This window comes from Diaporthe citri, assembly GCF_014595645.1.
Source record: "Diaporthe citri strain NFHF-8-4 chromosome Unknown scaffold_1, whole genome shotgun sequence".
NCBI classification, from domain to species: Eukaryota; Fungi; Ascomycota; class Sordariomycetes; order Diaporthales; family Diaporthaceae; genus Diaporthe; species Diaporthe citri.
Window position 1 is genome coordinate 5,697,703 of NW_025064846.1, and position 18,410 is coordinate 5,716,112.

Below are 18,410 nucleotides of genomic sequence, written 5' to 3' on the forward strand. Positions count from 1 at the left end.
AAGAAAGAGTTATAAGCAATATATATACATGCTTAGTTGCTTATAATGCTAATGGTAATAAAGCTAATTGTTAAGGCATTAAATGGCCATTAAGGGTATTTATAAGTATTAATATAAGCTAATTATTATTGTTATTGCCTTTATTAATATTAATAATATTCTTATTGTTTATATTACCTTTGCTTAGCTTAAGCATATTAGCTTTACTTAAGTACTTTAATATAGCTAAGAAAATATTATTATTTAGCTTAAGGATTAAAAGGGCGTTAAATACTTTAGCTTAATTGCCTTACTTTTAATTAATATAATAAAATAATGCTTAATTATATATACTCTTAGGAATATAGTTTAAAAAAGCCTTTTTTTGCTTTTTTTTAATTAAGTTAGCTTACTTAAGTAAGTTATTATATATAAGGGCTAAATATATTTTATTCCCTTTAATAAAGCATTATATTATTAATTTTACCTTTTTTTTATAATTAAAATAATGTTCTTTATTATAATACTTTAGCTATTAACTTAATTAAATAAATAACTTAGTTTTAGCGTTTTTTTAAGCAATAATAGCCTTTTGCATAATTATAATTCTTATAAACCTTAATAAAAAACTTAATTAATTGCTTAGCTAAAAAACATTATTAATATTAACATTAAACTGCTTAGTTTAAAATAAATTGTTTTCTTTTACTTTTATAATAATAGCTTCTTTAATTTTATAAGATTAAATATTAATAAAGCTTTTAAACATTAATAATAGCATAGTTAAACCTTATTAATGCCTTAAGATAATATAAAGCGCAATAAATATTTAAAATAAGTATATAATATTTAAAATAAGTATTACCTTGCTATTAACTTACTTTATAAGGTTATATATTAATAATTAAATAATCTTAAGATTAGCATTTATTACTTATTAATTAAAATATATAAGTTTTAATATATTGCCTTTTCTTAACTAAATTATTATAGCAAGGAAGTTATACTTTACTTAATAGCCTTTAAAGTTAATAGTAACTTGCTTTTTAAAATCCTTAAGCTACTTATTAAGCTAATTAATAAAAAAACCGCTAAATTTATTATATTACTCTTTTAAATATTTCATTAAGAAAATAAATAAAGAAATATTCTTAAATTAATTAATTAAGTTAGCTAAAAAAAAGGAAAAAGCTACTTTTATATTTATATGTATTTTAATCTTAATATTATTATAAGGAAAGCTATTAATAGCAGCCTTTTTAATAATTTCCTAAATATTATTATTTTTAATAATAAAAGGGTTAATAAAGAGGTTAACAAAGGAGTTCTTATTAATATAAGTAAAAGCATTTAGCTCCTTTTTATTATTTTTAGTAAGGTTACTTTTTAGCAATAATAATGGTAAGAATGGCTTTAAAAGTATCTTCTTTAATAGCAATAACTTTTTCCTTATTAATAGCTTTTAAGCAGGCTTTATTAGTAATAGTAAAGAAGGCTTTGCCTTTAGCTTAATAATTATTTAAAGCTTTTTTATAAAAGGATCGCTAAATATTATAAATATAATATTCTTTTTCTTTATAAGTATTATACTTATTAACTTTAAGGGATTATTATTAAAAATAATGTAATATTTAAGCTAAGATTGTAATTAATAAGGGCTATAATTTAAGAGCTTATAATTATTATGCAAAATTAACTTTAAGGTATATATAATAATAACCTTACTTAAGGGCCTTATAGCATATAAATACTCTTATTAGCCATAATTATATATAAATAAATAATGCTTAGCATTAATTATACTTTTTTAAAGCTTTAGCAAAGCATTAACAGCTTTTGTAAACCTTAACGATAAGTTAAAGGGCAAGAAATTACATTTAAGGGTAACCGCTATATATAGCAATTAATATATAAGCGTTTAATGGTAATAATAACCTTAGTAAGTGTATAAATTAATAATATTAAGAGTATTAACTAGCGGCATAATAAGTACATATAATTTTTAATGTGGTGTGTTATGTGCAAGTCGCTAGCGCCATTTTGATACGTTTAATTGCAAATGAGAGTAGGTAGGTACGTAGATGATCCACCCGCTGTCAAGCCTGGCAGCCCGCTAAACTTAGCGGCCGCAACCCCCTGCCAGCGGGAGCTTGGACTGCAACCTCCCCCATTGGCTCGTCAATCGCGACTGCATGAGGGGTGGTATTTGCGCTGGAGCTGCTTTCCAGCTCCGCAACAACATTCTCGCGACAGCTTCAACCTCGGTCCATACCGCTGCGCATGTCGACAGCTCGCCTATGAGCACTCCTACCCACACGACCCCAAAATCCTCCCATTTTCGCGACCACGAGAGACGCCGTCGGGGAACTACTGAAGACTACCGTGCACAACACTTCAACTATTTCCAGCTCCTACGTCTCCACGGCGGCGCATTCGATCAGCTTGCCTGGTTCGCGGGCAGCCACCAAGAGACCCCAAGGTCGCCCATGCGCGACTCCTGACACGGATCGAATTGAGCCACGGGCTCGGCCTCTCACCTGTATCGTGCACAGCGCCGCGTCCCGACCACTGCAGAGCACAATTCCAACGACGCACCTGCGCTCTATCCACTCCCGCTGCCAACATGGCGTCGAACCCAGCCCAGTCGTTCGTCCTGAGGCCGGTGCCTCAGAGTGATCGCCGGCCAAAGAACCTGGGTGAATTCATCGCACGCGTAAATGCCGACCGAGGTTTTCGAAATGTCACAGAGGAGAGCCTGCGCAAAGAGATGGAGGCAGAGGCAGAAGCGAATGGCATCCTGGAGTCGAAAGAAGTCGACATGGCCAATGGCGAGGGCGCGGATGGTGACGGCGACGGGGAAGGAAACAATGCTGAGGACGACGAAGGCGCAGACCAGGTTGGGATCGAGGACCTGCACCAGGCGATTGGAGATGTGCGACTCCATGCCGAGTACGAAGCCGTCGCCTTGCATCTAGATCAGTGCAAAGTTGCTGACCCGTTAGCAGGACCGCGCACCAGAATGCCATGCTCGCCCTCGACTTCGTCTCATTGCTGATCACAAAGGAGAACCCAAGACCAGCCCAAGATACGGTCTCCCCAGCACTCCGAGATCTCGTCGGCATTGGCAGCCTCGGCGCAGACAAACTAGCTGCTTCAAATGTCACACCTCAGCGTCTGCTGGATCATAAGTTGGTAGCCACGGGCTGGAAGTTGACAGATATCGACAGGGCGGTGAACTCTGTTCTCACATCCGCCTCTCGGTTGCAGAAAGAAATTAGTGTCGAGACCAAATACTGGGCCGAGGTCCTCGCAGTCAGTGAGAAAGGCTGGGCTGTCACACGCGTTCCCAACGAGCCAGAGACCCTTGGTGTCAGGTATGGCTTCTCGGAGGCTGCGCCCGGATTCCGAAATACAAGCCTCGCGCCGATGAGACGCGGTGACGACGGCACCGTCGACCTGGACTGTGGGAAAATGCTTGGTGAATCCCAGCGTCTACTCGTCACTTTCGAGAAGAACCACCGGATCGTCGGGCGGTCTTTGCTCCCAAGACCGCTTCCACAAGATGCACCGTTGGAGGAGAGGGTTCTCGAAGCCAGGAACACCATCTTCGCGCAGGAATTGTGGCATGAGATGAATCGCGAGGGCCGCCTGCTACAGGCTTACGGTGTTCGGCTCGAGAATGACGCGCTTTCATATACTCTGAATGGCGATATTCGGATCGTCTTTAGTCTACAGCCACTTGAACGAGCCGTTGAGGAGGGCGCTTCGGAAACCCTTCCAGAAGACTACCGTGCCGAATCTCTGAGCTCGGCTCTGCACCAGTTGTTGACCTATGCGCATCGCATCAACAACCAGAGGCGATCGCGCCCTGATTCCAAGAACAGAGACCAATCCACGACAATGTCGCCATATCCTCTCCTACGTCCCGTCCTCGCCAATCTTCAGCACGAAACATCTATCGACGATGCCACGCGCTTCATTTCGGATTTGTCGACCATCTTGCACTCCGCAGGGATCGCCACAGTGAATTTTAAACTGGTCGAACCGCCCATCTCCTTGGATCTGGCCTCGACAAATGGGTCTCCGTCAGAGGCCCTCATCCAAGCACTCTTCGGGCCCTTGGAGCTTCAGTATGAACTGAACATCACACCAGAGTCTCGACTTCTTATTCACTGCAAAACAGTCATGGGCAACGTCATTGCGACACCCTACCACGTCTCCATCCTACCGCCGGCGCAGGGAGGCACAAACCCTCTTTCAAAAGCATACCCTCCAGTTCACCTTCAGGGCGAGGGATACACACTACGCGATCTCAAATACTACCTGCAACAAGCCGTTGCGCGGGTCCTGGTCGACCGTGCCAGCACTATTGTGTTGACTGCCAGAGCACCGTCGCCGAGCGACGAGGACGAGCTGCCAATCGTATGGGCAAAGCACATCTCCGGGGTCGCCCTCGAGAACAGCAACGACGCTAGGGAACAGTTGCGCTTTGAAGTCATCCTCTCGAAGCTCGGTCACCCCGAGCTGCACCTCTTTGGGAGTTGGGTCGTCGACCAGCCCAAGCCTGCGACTAGGACTTGGACTTGGACGGTCGGCGATGTCAAGCAGGGGCTGAAGAAGGAGAGCATCGAGCAGGTTCTACGTAATGTCGTGGCTCGCGTGGCTCAGCCTTTGCCTTGATTCTGCAATCTCGCAGGGCACACAGGCACAGGGTAACGCTTGACTGTCGGTTCGCAGACGCGTCAATTGAGGATGACAGTGAGCCGCTGCACTAGGATGGACTGTGCCCTCATGATCCTCGATGAATGGAGAATTCCAACAGGCCAAGTGCTGTAGTGCAGGGGTGAAGCAGCCTGCCAAACACTGATCCCGAGTGACCTGCGGCTCAGAATTGATATTTAATCTATTGTTTTACACCATTGGAAATAGATCGGCGAGCGTGTCATCCCTTCTTTTCTGCCACGCTGACACTCATGATTTCCGGGCAAGAAGAGATGAGTCTAATGGGAAGAAATGAGTGACGTTCCGCGTGTTCAGGCGATCCGAACTACCAAAAGTCTCGGACCCGATCGCCGGCTGCTTGCAGATTCATGCGATTTCTTGTGCCTGGTTTCTTGGGGAATACCCCCATAACGCAAGTCCTATAGAATGCGAGGCCGTCCTATACGCGCATAGCGATGGTCGGAATTCTTCCTCCGACAGCCCTTCGTCTGTGCTCCGGCCGTCCGGGTGCAACCTTATAAACGATGTGGGAAGATCCTTGACAGGATCAGCCCGATCTGCAGGAACGAGTACGACGGCATCCAGAAGCCTTGCATATATCGTTGTGACCTCAGCGTTGCATTGGCAGACGCGCTGGTCGCTGCGCAAAATGGCAAACCCCCGAGGGGACAGTTTCATGGCTAAACGGCGGTATCGCCTGGGCGCGGCCGATTGGAAAGCTTCCACGCATGGGAAGAAGTTCTGGAACATCTTGGAAATTATTCTTCAGGAGCTATCCTGGCATGCCTCTCCCGCCCTGTTGTAATTACGCTGGGGTTGAGACGGCTGTTTCCGCTGGTATCAATCGGAGTCTTTCCAGCAATCATTGACACCGTGTACGCTCATGCCATTGCTGGCTCTATTTCTTTACTCAGCAGCTCTCTAACAACTGCCGAAATGTCACCGTCGATGTTGATCGCCAGCCCAGCCTCGTCCAGGCGCCATGGCACAGCGGTCTCAGGCCCCAAGCCCACCCTGATCAGCTTCACTCTTCCCCCGCCCCGGGCGACCAGGTCCTCATTCGGCCACCTCAACACCCCTGGGGTCGACATGCCGGCGCCAAGCTCGAGGATCACTGTCGTCTTCTCACCGCCGAGCACCGTCTCCCTGCGAAATTGCTTCCACCTCCTCTCGCCGTCTTGGAATGGCACCTCGTTGAACCAATCTCCTGCTCTCACGCAGATATTCATCCTGCCCCCGCAGAACTGGCACACAGGGACCTTGTCAGGGTCGGTCAGGACCTGGGAGACTGGGTCCAGGGCGGACTGCGCTGCCTCGACCAGCGGCGCAGATGGCACCGTGGCATCCGGACGGCAGTTGGCCAGGCACTGCAACACAGCGTATGCTCCCTGCGGCGTGGACAGCCTGTCAGGGTCAAGCCCGTTGGCGAGGAAGAGCCCGTCGGCGTTGGATGTCCTGACGTGCGCGTTCCCCTCAAGGCGCCCCAACCACGAGATGAGCGTGCGGTACATGTCCGACGCAGGCCAGGCGCGGACCATAGCCAGTTGCGTGAAAAAATAGCCCCAGCGCACCTGCTCCGTCGGCCACCCTGTGAACCCAAAGACGCTGTACAGCGTCCGCAGCCCGTACCTGAGGAAGCCAGGGAAGTGCCTCGCGAACAGCGCCGGTGACGTGTAGTCCAGCCCGTCCGAAGCTGACAGACCCGCGCCCGCGCTGACGAGGACTGCGTCTGCGGATTCAAGCCACTCCCTCGCACGGTCCAGCGAGTCACACCGGATCACGGGCTGTGGCTGAGGTCTGCCCTCGCTCGATAGTGTGGGCGACGACCAGCCCACCCGCTGCCGCGGCACACGTGCCATGACCTCCTCGTAGATGGCAGCGTCCTCGTCGGTGAGGGTGTCGAAGACGACGTCGGTGACGGATGTCCCCTCGTGATCCTCGAGCCACTCGGCGACGGCGCGCACAGCGACCGCCGCTGCCTCCCGCGCAGGGAACGCAAACAGGCCCGTAGAGATGCCGCACAGCGCGACAATCTTGCGCCCGTCGGGCGTCGTTGCGGGAAGGCCGTCGACGGCGCCGAGCACCGAAGCATAGCACCGCGCCAGCTGCTCTCTCTGCAGAGCAGTGGGGCCCACACCGCGCCGCAGCTGCGGGCCGACGGTATGCACGACGTAGTTCGCGGCCAGGCAGTGTCCCCGCGTGACGATGGCCTCGCCTGGCTCGATCTCGCGGCCTCGGGACCGCATCACCTCGTTGCACTCGTGCCGCAGCCGAGGCCCTGCGAACGAGTGGATGATGTTGTCAATACAGCGATGCGGGGGCTGAAAGCAGCCCAGGCCCTGACTGTTGGCGGCATTAGTAATGGCCGTGAGTCCGGCGAGGGTCGTGATGTCTCCCTGCCAGAGGGACAGCCTGACGTCTGTGGAGTTTTCCCGCTTCAGCGTTGCAGCTGACTGGATCGACCCTGCCTGTGTCAAGACTCTTCGTGACTTCTGCTGTTGTAATATAGAATCTATGCCTTCTAGGATTTCTGTTGGGAGAGCCGGTTCTGGATGCCGGACGCAGAGGAGCTGTTGTAGTAACCGGACATGGCTGGAGGGCTCGAGGTCGTCTAATTGGTCCTTGATGTGGTGGTAGTGGTGGTGATGTTGATGATGATGATGGTGATGACTGTCATCCTCGACATCTTCCTCCTCCGCGGCATCTGCCTCATCTAGAAGGTATCCTAGTATGTCTTTTATCTTGGTGGCCATTATGAGTACTAAGTATTGCAGGTGGTGATTCCTATGGAAACACAATCGTCGCGTCACTCGCGATCACATTCATGAGCCCAGGCGCAACTTTCAAGGACAGGTCAGGCTGGAGGGCATATATTCCTCTCACTTCCCACCCACTCACGATGATAAATCACATACCCATTGTTGTTGCACCGCTTATCTGATTTCTTGAGTCGGCTTAGCTGGACTGGTTGCAGCAAGTTTGTTCATGGGTGAAGCCGGGGAAATTTGCGGCCGCCTGCTTACATGAGCGATCGCGTGACCACCCACAGCACGTCCAGCATAGGCTGATGGGTTCTGAGCCTTGACGTGACTTACTCGCTCGCCTCTCGGGCCCGGCCAAAACGGGTCCTTCAGTGTGAGGATACTTCAAGTAAGCATGCACGGCGCAGGGGTTTAAGCATAGATATCGAGATCCCAGGCAGAATAATTGTGGCAACGGCCGAGCATCTGCCGACTGGTAGTTTCAAAATTGCAGGGCGATACAGCCTTGCTCGACCCCTGTTTACTCTATTGTGGGAACAGAGTCACGGAGCGAACCTTCTCGTTCCAGCTCTTCCGACCTCGGTCGTCTCTTCCGAGCCCTGACGAGCAGCAATTCAGCTGCCGATTCTGCCCTGTCACCCAGGGCCACGCTGGCCCCTGGCGATGTGCGTGCATCAGAGAGACCCGGCATTGAGCATGATGGAGTCAAAATCGCAGGTCGTTGCGCCGGGTGGAATGACATTGGCTGCGACGGCCATCTCACGACCGGGACATCGCCCCCAGTATGGTTTCCGGCACCCTGACGTCTCCAAAGTTTGTGATTCAAGACATTACTGTTGTATCTCATTTTTTGCATCGGCTACCCGAGCCTCGCTGCTTTGGTAGGGGGGTATCCGTCCTAATTCCAAAATTCCCATCCCGGCCCGCTCCTGTCCAGATCCCAAACCGTCCCATGTTGATTTCATGCCATCGAGACCTTCCCGTCACATCACATCGCATCATCTCACGTCCACTTCGACTCGGAGACCCCCTGCGCGTTGGTGACAAGCTCGATCTGGTCCTGGCTCCTGCTCCACTGGTCTGCTGACCCCCTCTGCTCCTCGTCCTCGCCCCGTGGTACCGTGCCTATGTGGATCGAGTGGTTGACGTAGATCTTGTTCTTGGACAATCCCGCCGCGTCCGACTTGGACCGGTTGCCGTAGGCCCCCGAGTGGTACCCGCCCGACTTGTACCCGCTGCCGCCCTTGCGCCGCGTATAGAGCGCCGTCACCGCTGGGAGGCAGGCGCAGATTATCCCTAGGCCTACTTCTGCGTTGCTGTAGACAAGAGAACACGAGGGTTAGCTACTTAGCCGCCATATAGCAGTGAAGAAGGGGGGGGGGTTATCCCAGAGATCGTAGTAACAAGAGAATATGCTTACCCAGAGAGAATGACCTTGACAAACACAACTGTCTGGTTGGGCGAGCTGCCCTCGGCAACAATCATCCCGAGCCGGTAGATGGAGAAAGCGGTCGCGATGCCGCCCGCGCACAGGATGCCCGCCACGCGCAGCTTCTTCCTCAGCGGCAGCTGCAGCGACCACGTGAGCGGCGTGGGCAGCAGCAGGATGACCAGGTCGCTGACGGCGCTGACGATGGCGTCGGCGATGATGATGGCCCGCTGGTCCAGGCACTTGCTCATGTCCCCCTCCCAGTAGGCGTGGATCGGCCAGCAGATCCTGATCTTCACGACCAGGGCGCTGAAGTAGTAGCCGCCCAACAGGCCCATGAAGATGTAGATACACATGATGGTCTTCTTGTGTACCGACCCGAAGACCCTGGCGATGATCAGGAGCAGCGCCATCTTGACGCTGAGGGCCATCGGGGGGTAGAAAATGGTCGCCGCATATCCGGCCTGGGGGCTCGATGTCAGCCATGCGCGACGGAGTGATGAGCCCGCGAGGAGGAAGTTGCTCACCTTTAAAAAGTATGGGAGCTGTATCGTCGTTACCTCCCATTGATTAATGCCGCCGCCATATACAGATGCTATTGGTATTTGACGTGAGTCGGACTATCCGGATGTCTTTACCCTCGGGGTTGAGCCGGGGAGGAGGACATACCAAAGATGCTGTCAACACAGTACCCGATGAACAGGATATATGACAAGTATGTGATGTCTTTCTCATGTCAGTAAATGATGCTTCCGACCGTCCTCTGACAAGGCAATGGCTCGGGCGCCTCACAGTCTTCGAGATTCCATGTCCCGCGCAGGACACTAGACTTGGCATAGTGCTTGAGTCCGATAAACACCGTCACGAACAGTATGCTCAGGGCCTGGGTGACATAGTTGACCGTTCGGAGGACGTCCGCAGGCTCTTCAAAGTTCGGCGCCACACCCGAGGGGGCCGGGGCGGCGCCCACAAGCGTCGACGAGGACGACATCTGGGAGACGCGGGGGGGGGGGGCCGAGGGGTCGAATTGTGCTTAGTGCGGCCGCGAGCAATGTGCAAGCAGCACGGTCAGGGCGTCCGATGGTCAACAGACGACAGAGAGGATGATCATCGAGGACGGGTATGACGGGTTAGCTAGTAGGAGGTGGATGGGGCCTCGCTCAAGAACACCTGGCCCCCCCTCGGTTGTTATTCAATATGTAGCTAAGTGTTTGCCAAGCTCCGCATCTTGTAATGGGGCGGCGGGCCTTGTTGTCTTCTCTTTGGGGCAAAAACTCTTTTTTCTTGCGCTGCGTCGCATCAGAGCCCGTGCTTGCGGGTTGGCCTTGGGCCTGCATGACCTGATCTTATTTGACGGAAGTGTCATTTGGATGTTCAGGGGAAAAATTCCCGCTTGGCTAATGCCGCCGCGGGAGACGGTCCCGGGGTATACCAGGCGGTTTCCGTGGACCCGGAGGGCGAAGAAGGAAACATCATCAAACCGGAGTGCGTGGTTGCGGTGGATGCCGGGATGGATGGCCCCGGGACGCACCCTGGTCACAGAGACTCATGTCCTTCCGTCCGGCTCAGCCCTTTTAATGCACCTTCGGCGGGGCCCCAGAACTGGTGATGTTGCGCCCGAAATGTTAGAGCCTCTGGGTGCTGGAAACTGTCCTGAATCAGTACGGGCTTCACCTTCATACGCACTAGTTTTCATTTCCCATGGAGCGAACCATGGAGGGGCTCTCCTCACGGTCCAGGAGCATGGGCGTGAGCATGGGCGTGAGCTTGCGCCGAGCCTCCAAGTACCGGCATGACTTTGGTTTGCTGTGGGCCCAGCGGAGAGAAACCCCAGTAATTTGTCTCCGTCCAAGATGATCACCTTCCCCACCCAAAGATGATCTTGGCCCACCTGCGAATCGAATATGCAGGAGACAATGTCACACGATCCAGCCGGAAATGGGGCCTACCTCCGAATTCAACGTGCTCTTATACTTGGGGCGACATATTCGTCTTTGTCGGGCTCGTTAAAGTTTAGAACCTGTCAGATATCTCACCCATCCATCCAGCCTCCTCGCCATCGCAATCTCACCGAACGCCAGCGGCCGTTCTTCATCGCCCAAGTCACATTTCCCACCAGCCAATCACGCACGCACACACACAATGGGTGACGCTGCCGTCAGCAGGGCCGGGTCCAAGCTGTTCCAGCCCCTGGCCATCGCCAACGGGAAGATCCAGCTCAAGCATCGGGTGGTGCTGGCGCCCCTGACGAGGAACCGTGGCACTCCGGTCAAGGAGTCCACCCCGGAGGACCCAAACAGAGAATGGATTCCCAATGATCTGATGGCAGAGTACTACTCTCAGCGCTCGACCGAAGGAGGTCTCATAATATCCGAGGCGATCCCGCCCAACCTGGAGGTGAGCCGCCGCTGATCACTTGAACATTGCCGTTTGGCATATTGCACGGGACAGGAACTCAGACTGACATGCTTCCCCCAAGGGCAATGCCATGCCTGGCGTGCCGGGCATCTTCCGGGTAGACCAGATCCAGGCGTGGAAGAAGGTGACGAGCGCGGTGCACGCCAAGGGCGGCGTCATCTACGCGCAGCTCTGGCACTCCGGGCGGGCTAACATCCCGCACCTGACGGGCACGCCGACGCTGTCGGCGTCGGCCACGCCGTGGGACGACGCGGAGGAGACGTTCCCGTACCCGCCGCCGCACACGTCGGTGCCGGTGAGGCTGCGCGACCACCCGCCCGTCGAGATGACGGTGGAGAAGATCAAGCAGACGATCGGCGACTACGTCCGGGCGGCGCGGGCGGCCATGGACGCGGGCTTCGACGGCGTCGAGGTGCACGGCGGGAACGGGTACCTCCCGGAGCAGTTCCTCTCGTCCAACATCAACAAGCGGACCGACGACTACGGCGGCAGCCCCGAGAAGCGCTGCCGGTTCGCGCTCGAGCTGATGGGCGAGCTGGCGAACACGGTGGGCCAGGAGAACCTCGCGATCCGGCTGAGCCCCTTCGGCCTCTTCAACCAGGCGCGCGGCGAGCAGCGCCTCGAGACGTGGGGCCACCTGTGCCGCGAGCTCAAGAAGAAGCACCCCACGCTCAGCTACGTCAGCTTCATCGAGCCGCGGTACGAGCAGATCTTCAGCGAGGAGCAGAAGCAGGCCTTCCTCGACAGCTGGGGGCTGCCCGAGGTGGACCTGAGCGAGTTCCGCAAGATCTTTGGCGAGACGCCCTTCCTGTCGGGCGGCGGCTGGAACGACGAGAACGCCTGGGGCGAGGTCGAGAGCGGCAAGTACGACGCCCTGCTGTTTGGCCGCTACTTCATCAGCAACCCGGACCTGGTCGACAGGCTGCGCGAGGGCCGGCCCCTGACGCCGTACGACCGGGCGCGCTTCTACGGGCCCTTCCCGGCGGACCCGCACGTGGGATACACCGACTACCCGACCTGGGAGCAGCAGCAGAAGAAGGAGGACGCCCTCAGCCACAAGCAGCCCCAGATGTAGAGCGAGCCATGTTTCCTAGACTTAGTAGATGCCACAATTGATCAGCTAGCGGTCGATCGATCAAGATTGCCTCGTGTTGCCCAAGCGTGCCCAGGACTGTTCCTTTGGCAGCCAGCGTGCCGAGTGTTTCGGACCGCGTGAAGGTTCAACTTGGCCCAGCTGCTTGCCAAACCCCCGCTTGGGCTTGAGGCTACTGCCCGGCAGCTCTTTGGTGGAGATGGTGAGGGCGACGTTGGTAGTTTGGGATACAAGCTCGGCACCCGGGGGTCCCGTCGCGGTCATCGCCGGGGCCGGGAGGGAGAGAGGGGCTTATTGAGGTTAAGGTTTTCTCCTCAGGGTCCATAGCTCGAACAGCTACGTCCCGGCCCAGCTGAACCGTAGTCTGTTTACCTCACGATTAAGGTTTCCAAGGTTTCGAAGGACCTTTTTTTTTTTTTTTTTTTTTTTTTTTTTTTTTTTTTTCCCTATTCTCACCGCGCTACGCTTCTCCCGACGGCCTCGGAGATGAACGCCGAGCAGCTGCGGAGCTGTGCGACAGCGCTGCCTCTGTTCTAGAACGAATCCGTCCTAGCTTGTTCCCGTCCCTACCCAGCTGCTGTGCAGGCTTTCCGTCACCGCGTGGGAGTTTCGCCTCCCTCACCTCGGCCTGTCCTTGCTGGACGTTGTACCGTGTGCGGAACGCGCAAGAGCCCGGAACCCGGCCGTGGTGGGAGCGAGGCGTGGGAGGGTGAAGCCTGTGCCACCACACAAAGTTGCCAAACCCACCCCGCCCACCCATGGTTTGGAGGGCCCTCAGCCACTCGAATCACGCCGCCGTGCCATGATCTGGCTGTCTGGGTGGAGTCATCGTCATTCCAGACGGATGGTGGTTCACCTGACCCGGGCAGCGTCGCATTCACAGGCAATAGTCGGGCAAATCCCCCTTGTGGATCATTGCGACCAGCTCGAAAAGTCAAGCCCCCCCCCCCCTTCAGGCTGCCTGGTTCGCAGCTTGGGCAGTGCAGGAATAATTGGACAATTCCCAAATTGCGTACACCACCTCGACGTCGGCGGTGACGTGGAACCTGCGTGCTGGCTGTGCGCTGATGATGAACAGTTGCAGGTCGTCGGCCTGAGACGAGGGTGGGTGCCCGGCCCACAGGAAAGTTGCTTTTGCCCGGAAGGCCGCCCATATCCGGGAGGAGGAGGGGACAATCCCACAGCAGGGGACCTGTCGCCGGGTGCACGCCTTTCCCATGATGCAGAGGATGGGGATCTGCTATCTCGCAGATTGCGATTTGCACCGGGACGGCTGCAGGGCAAGCGCATGAGCGCATGTGGCGTCCGCCCGCGCGGAGCTGAAGCTCCCAAAGCTGCTTAGAAGTGCCTGCAGCAGCTTTCCCCCCGATGTTGCGGATTTCCTGATGCGGCATATAAGCCCAGGGGGACACCACCTGGAACACCGCCGTGCGCTGCAAGCAATGTAACTCGGCTGCGGCGTGCATGCGGGTGAGGGGTTTTCCAGGCACACCTTTCCACGCAAGGGCGGAGCGGTGGTGGTGGTGATGCAGCCCGTGGTGGTGTGTGGTCTGACATATCGAGATCTGCTGTCGCAGCGCAGGAGAGGGGTAAGCAAGGAACAGCAGGCTAGGAAGATGCAGCCTGCTGCGGGAGGATCAGCCACACAGACGGTGAAGCTGTCAGCGGCAGCCTCGGCCTTAAGCCCTTGCGACGTGAGATGTACCTGCGTTCATTTCAACCTCGCCCCCAAGGGCGGAGGTTTGGGAACCCCGCCGCCAGCAAGTACCAGCTGACTTGGATGCCTGTGACACTTGAACACTGACTGACTGCTACTGTCGTGCTCCCGTCGGCGCCGTTGCTTCTTGTGGCAGGTAGATGGTCATGTCGAACCAAGGCGGCACACAAACGGCTCGAGTTTCAAGTCGCAGTCACGATGGTCCGCGAGCATCCTCTTGACTGGGCGAAGCTTTGTCGCATATTGATTAAAATATTTTGTGTGTTGAGTGTGTTGCTGAGTGTGGGTGTGTGTACACCGCTTATACTGCTATCTAGGTTTCGAAACATGCACATGCAGGGCGATTCAGCCCGACGCCTCCGGCGTGCGTAAGCTGATTATTGTTGTTGTTGTGATGACTTATCCTCTCGGCTCGCGAGATTGTGTCATTGTGTGTGTGTGTGTATCCTGTATCATAACAGTAGAGAGATGACCCCGACGCTCCCGAACATTGCAAGGCTACACGCGGCCTGCTCGTTCCAGTAAACCCAAATTCTGTCCGTAAATGCCGTGCCATGCTCTGCTCCGGGAAAGTGGTATCGATCGCCCAGAAAGTAAACGCTCGAAACTCCGTGCTTGCTAATAAAAGATCAGAAACAAAAGAAAGCCGTGCCCGAAATCAGATGAACCGTGAATGCTGCCGAGAAACTTCGAGAAACGAGTTCATGAGGCCCACAGCCTCGCTTGCATGTGACAATTTCCTTCTCATGGAAGATCAAAGGCGTCGTCCTCCTTCTGGTAGACCTCTTCGGTCTGTCCGCCAAAGTAGATGCCTCTCCGCTTCCACCCCCCGCGCTTGAGGTAATGCGTTGGGTCGTCCGGAGAGGCAACCTGTGGCCTCCGTTGAGGGCTCTGTGGCGAGGACAGCTCGTTGCTCCTCTTCACAGCCGCGTCCTCCTCGTCGTCGTCGTCGTGGTCGAACCAGGACTTGCCCGAGTCAACACTCGATGCCGGTGACGGCCATCCCTTGGAGTAAACCTCGTCCTCGTGCGATCGGTTGCGCTGGATCATCTGGCCAAGTGCCTGCTCCCTCTCGAACCCAAAGTCGAAACCGTCGTGGACCACAAGTGAGAACCCGGAGTCCGAGTGGTGCATCCGTGGCCGCCGAAGCTCGTGTCCGGCGTAAGACTGTTTTGATCGTAATGACTGCGTGGGTAGACTCTCACGAGACTTGACCGGCATGTCCGGAACTTGGGCAACTGGTGGGTTGAGCTTGAGTGGATCCCACTCTATTGGTGGCCAGTGTGTTCGGGCGTGCTTCTCCGTCGACGATATCCTCGAGACGGGTGCTGGTGCGCCGTCGCTGTGTTGTCTCCTGTGAACTATCGTCTGGTCCTCCAGCTCCTCTGCTGGCATTGTCGTACGCAGCTTCCTGTGGCTGCGGACCCCACGTAAGATCCTGTGGCCGGCCGAGCCAACCATGGTGATGTAATGGTGTGGTGGCCGGGTGGTGATGATGCCTCTGGCGGGAAGTAATGTAGTGAGAGAGTGACAGTCTCTGCTATCACTGATGAGAGACTCCTGGGTGACTGCAAGTCAAGTCCTTATTTTGGCTGATATGTGCCAAAGTTGGGTGAGAGAATATGGTAAGGACCGTCTGTGGGAAAATGAAGCCAGTGACCTGTATGGGTTGCGGGGGGTGCCGTCTTTGATATATCCGCAAGGCACCGACTGAGAAGCCCGGCCAATCCAGGTGATGTGCCTTGCAGCACTTGCTGCAGGCAACCCAGATACGAGGGTACATGAAATTGTAGAGCGGTACTTGCTTAGAAACCTGCCTTGTGATCGCCGTTCTAGCGATGTGCATGGGCTTGTGAAGCGAACAGGTTTGCCGATGGTACGCCAGGGCATGGCAGAAACACGCAAGAGGGTGTGGTACTTGTCCGGGCGATGCACCCCAACTTTTTTCTTCTTCTTGCGCACTAGTCACTTCCAAGGTTCTTCGTCTGGCGGTGACCTGCCCGTGCCGGGCTTTTCTATGACAGCAAGATCCTGACCGTCGTGACCCGCTGGGGATACCCTTCCCTTGCGTACCTCAGCCCTAGTGTGGGGCTGTACGTCACCCGGATGACAGTCCCTCAGGCGTGATTCTTCCCTTGATTGATCGGACGGGAAGCGAAGACAGTCAGCCAATGCCACCGGAATGCCCACAGACAGGGAGCAGACCAGATGAGCCGACGACGATACCCAATCAATCCTCGCTTCCTGTGAGTCGGACGGCGAAAAAAGAAAAGTCTTGGGCCCGCAACTCTGATACGGCCAATGGGCGCAGAACCTGTCATGGGCTGTCATCGTATCCTGCTGACGTGTAAGCCATCCTGTGCCCGGAGTTTTGCTGCCGGCCGTCGCTGTCAATATTGGCTGCCTTGGTTGTGGTGCGTCTGCCATTGAGGTCATGAACATATAATCCTGCAATCAAGGATTGTGTGAATGATCTCCTCTGTCTTCTTTTTTTGTCCCCAGCGACCCATTAATTTCATCATAATCCCCCAGATTTCTGGTGACGGAACCCGGGACCCATGCTGGCAAGGATGGACAGGGGGTGGCCAATTCCTAAAAACTGGGCCACGCGATCGGGAAGGGATTGCCGCTCTATTCAAGCTGACCCTCGTGGTGGTTGGCTGTGATTCAATTGTTGCAATGATCCGGAAACAGGACCGGCTGCCACGAGCGAAACGAGTGCTCCCGGCTTCGTGGTTGATCAGTAGATCAGGATGCAATTCGGGCAGGTCACCAGAGATTCTGAGACTGTTCAGCGATCCTAGCCTCCTTAGCGCAGCCACATCAGTGGGTGAAGGGTGCAGAGCGTGGAAGTAGATTTGCCAACCACGCCATGGCATGCATACCCCGCGCGATCTCAGAACTGAAGGCGCACACAGAGTGGGTGTTCGGTGTCTTGCAGGAGACGGCTCACGGGGCAGGCTGCGGCCTCTGGGGGCGCCTCGGCGCTCGTGAACGCGCCGCCGTGCGGCGTGCACCATGTGGGGTACAAAAGTCCAACCAGTTACTTTTCTCAACGCCTCTACATAATTTTTTTTTATTTTTTACCGCCATCATCCCGGACTTGAGAACGGAATGCCACAGACCTCGCAGGCGACCGCGCCTTGAGTTCGAGCGAGCGATTGAGATTGTTCAGCTAATGAGATCATCGGCCGCAACTGGACGTTTCAAACCATGGAAAACACCGGATGACGAGACGACGGCTCAAGGAACCTGCGCCTTTCTCTGCCAGCATCGGTAACGTCAAAGATGATCACTTCGCGTACCCTGGGCCGCTCATTCCAGGCGTTTATGCTTTGGTTCTCCTTTTCACTATCGAAATGAAGGCGCTTGTCACCGGTCCTTGTGTGTTTGTTCCTGGTCGGAAATTAGGGGGATTAAATGTCTTGCTATTGCGTGGAACAGCCATCCCTTCGTACCTGTTGCGGCGTTGCGTCACGGACAGGGATGACTGCCTGAAGAAGTCCCGGATTCAGCATTGAGAACCCAGGTGCTCGGAATAGCTCCAGTAGCTTGAATTGAAGTTTCTTTTCACAGCTTCGTATCCTCGCCTCCCTGGTCCTCCCTGCTTCCATGCTGTAGCTGTCAACGGCGAAGCTTAAATTGGGGGCCTTTCCATGGTCAGGGGCTGTGCAGCTGTCGTACTTGCAATTGGTAAGTGAAGAGCCGGGGGCGCTAGATTGCACAGAGCCTCACCGATGCCCAGTCCGGTGGCCTCTGTGGCTGCAAACGTTTCCAGTCATGATTGGCGCGGTAGGAACAGACGTGACTGGCCGAGATGCGTTGATACCATCGTCTCTCCCTGGAAAAGATCGAGATCTGATTTCTAGCTTCGTGACAGCAGCTATGTAGCTAAGTAAAGCCACGGGCGTCGCATCCCGATGGTGGCGAGACATGGGCGCACCTCGCACTCGCATTGCCATTCTGATCGTGTGTGGGAGTGTGGGTGAGTGATGCGTGCGCGCGCGCGCATGTGGATGTGTTTGTGTGCGTGTGCGTGTGTGTGTGTTTCGATCTCCAGTCCGGCGTCGAGGCGGGCTGGGCGCCAAGTGCCGGTTGACGCACCGAGAGTGGCGCGCCGAGTGATCAAGGTCGCGCGAAGCGGTGCCTGAAACAAAGACTGCGTGTCCCGCCTCCTCCTCCCGCGGCCTCTTCGGTGATCGTGGCCCGCGGCAGAGGAAAGCTTCATGTCAAAACCTGGGGATCTCAGATGAGAAAATATCGTTCCCCACATGCCGTCGGCCCATCCCT

The 18,410-nt window shown here is 54.0% G+C and overlaps 5 protein-coding genes across 5 annotated transcripts; 2 read left to right on the forward strand and 3 right to left on the reverse strand.

The window, feature by feature from the left end:
• Positions 1–2,602: 2,602 nt before the first annotated feature.
• INS49_001523 (uncharacterized protein) lies at positions 2,603–4,659 on the forward strand (the record flags this gene model as incomplete). The annotated part of the gene is made up of 2 exons (XM_043162349.1): positions 2,603–2,928; positions 2,985–4,659. The coding sequence occupies 2 exons, from the start codon at positions 2,603–2,605 to the stop codon at positions 4,657–4,659; spliced, it is 2,001 nt and encodes a 666-aa protein (XP_043030855.1).
• Positions 4,660–5,582: 923 nt separating this feature from the next.
• Positions 5,583–7,454, reverse strand: INS49_001524 (uncharacterized protein; the record flags this gene model as incomplete). The annotated part of the gene is made up of 1 exon (XM_043162350.1): positions 5,583–7,454. One exon carries the CDS (start codon positions 7,452–7,454, stop codon positions 5,583–5,585), a length of 1,872 nt encoding a protein of 623 aa, XP_043030856.1.
• A 1,012-nt stretch (positions 7,455–8,466) lies between these two features.
• On the reverse strand, positions 8,467–9,883 carry INS49_001525 (uncharacterized protein; the record flags this gene model as incomplete). The annotated part of the gene is made up of 5 exons (XM_043162351.1): positions 8,467–8,779; positions 8,884–9,356; positions 9,420–9,487; positions 9,562–9,618; positions 9,685–9,883. The coding sequence occupies 5 exons, from the start codon at positions 9,881–9,883 to the stop codon at positions 8,467–8,469; spliced, it is 1,110 nt and encodes a 369-aa protein (XP_043030857.1).
• Positions 9,884–11,034: 1,151 nt separating this feature from the next.
• On the forward strand, positions 11,035–12,385 carry INS49_001526 (uncharacterized protein; the record flags this gene model as incomplete). Its single annotated transcript, XM_043162352.1, has 2 exons — positions 11,035–11,289; positions 11,372–12,385. 2 exons carry the CDS (start codon positions 11,035–11,037, stop codon positions 12,383–12,385), a joined length of 1,269 nt encoding a protein of 422 aa, XP_043030858.1.
• A 2,479-nt stretch (positions 12,386–14,864) lies between these two features.
• On the reverse strand, positions 14,865–15,581 carry INS49_001527 (uncharacterized protein; the record flags this gene model as incomplete). The annotated part of the gene is made up of 1 exon (XM_043162353.1): positions 14,865–15,581. The coding sequence occupies one exon, from the start codon at positions 15,579–15,581 to the stop codon at positions 14,865–14,867; it is 717 nt and encodes a 238-aa protein (XP_043030859.1).
• Between the last annotated feature and the right edge of the window lie 2,829 nt (positions 15,582–18,410).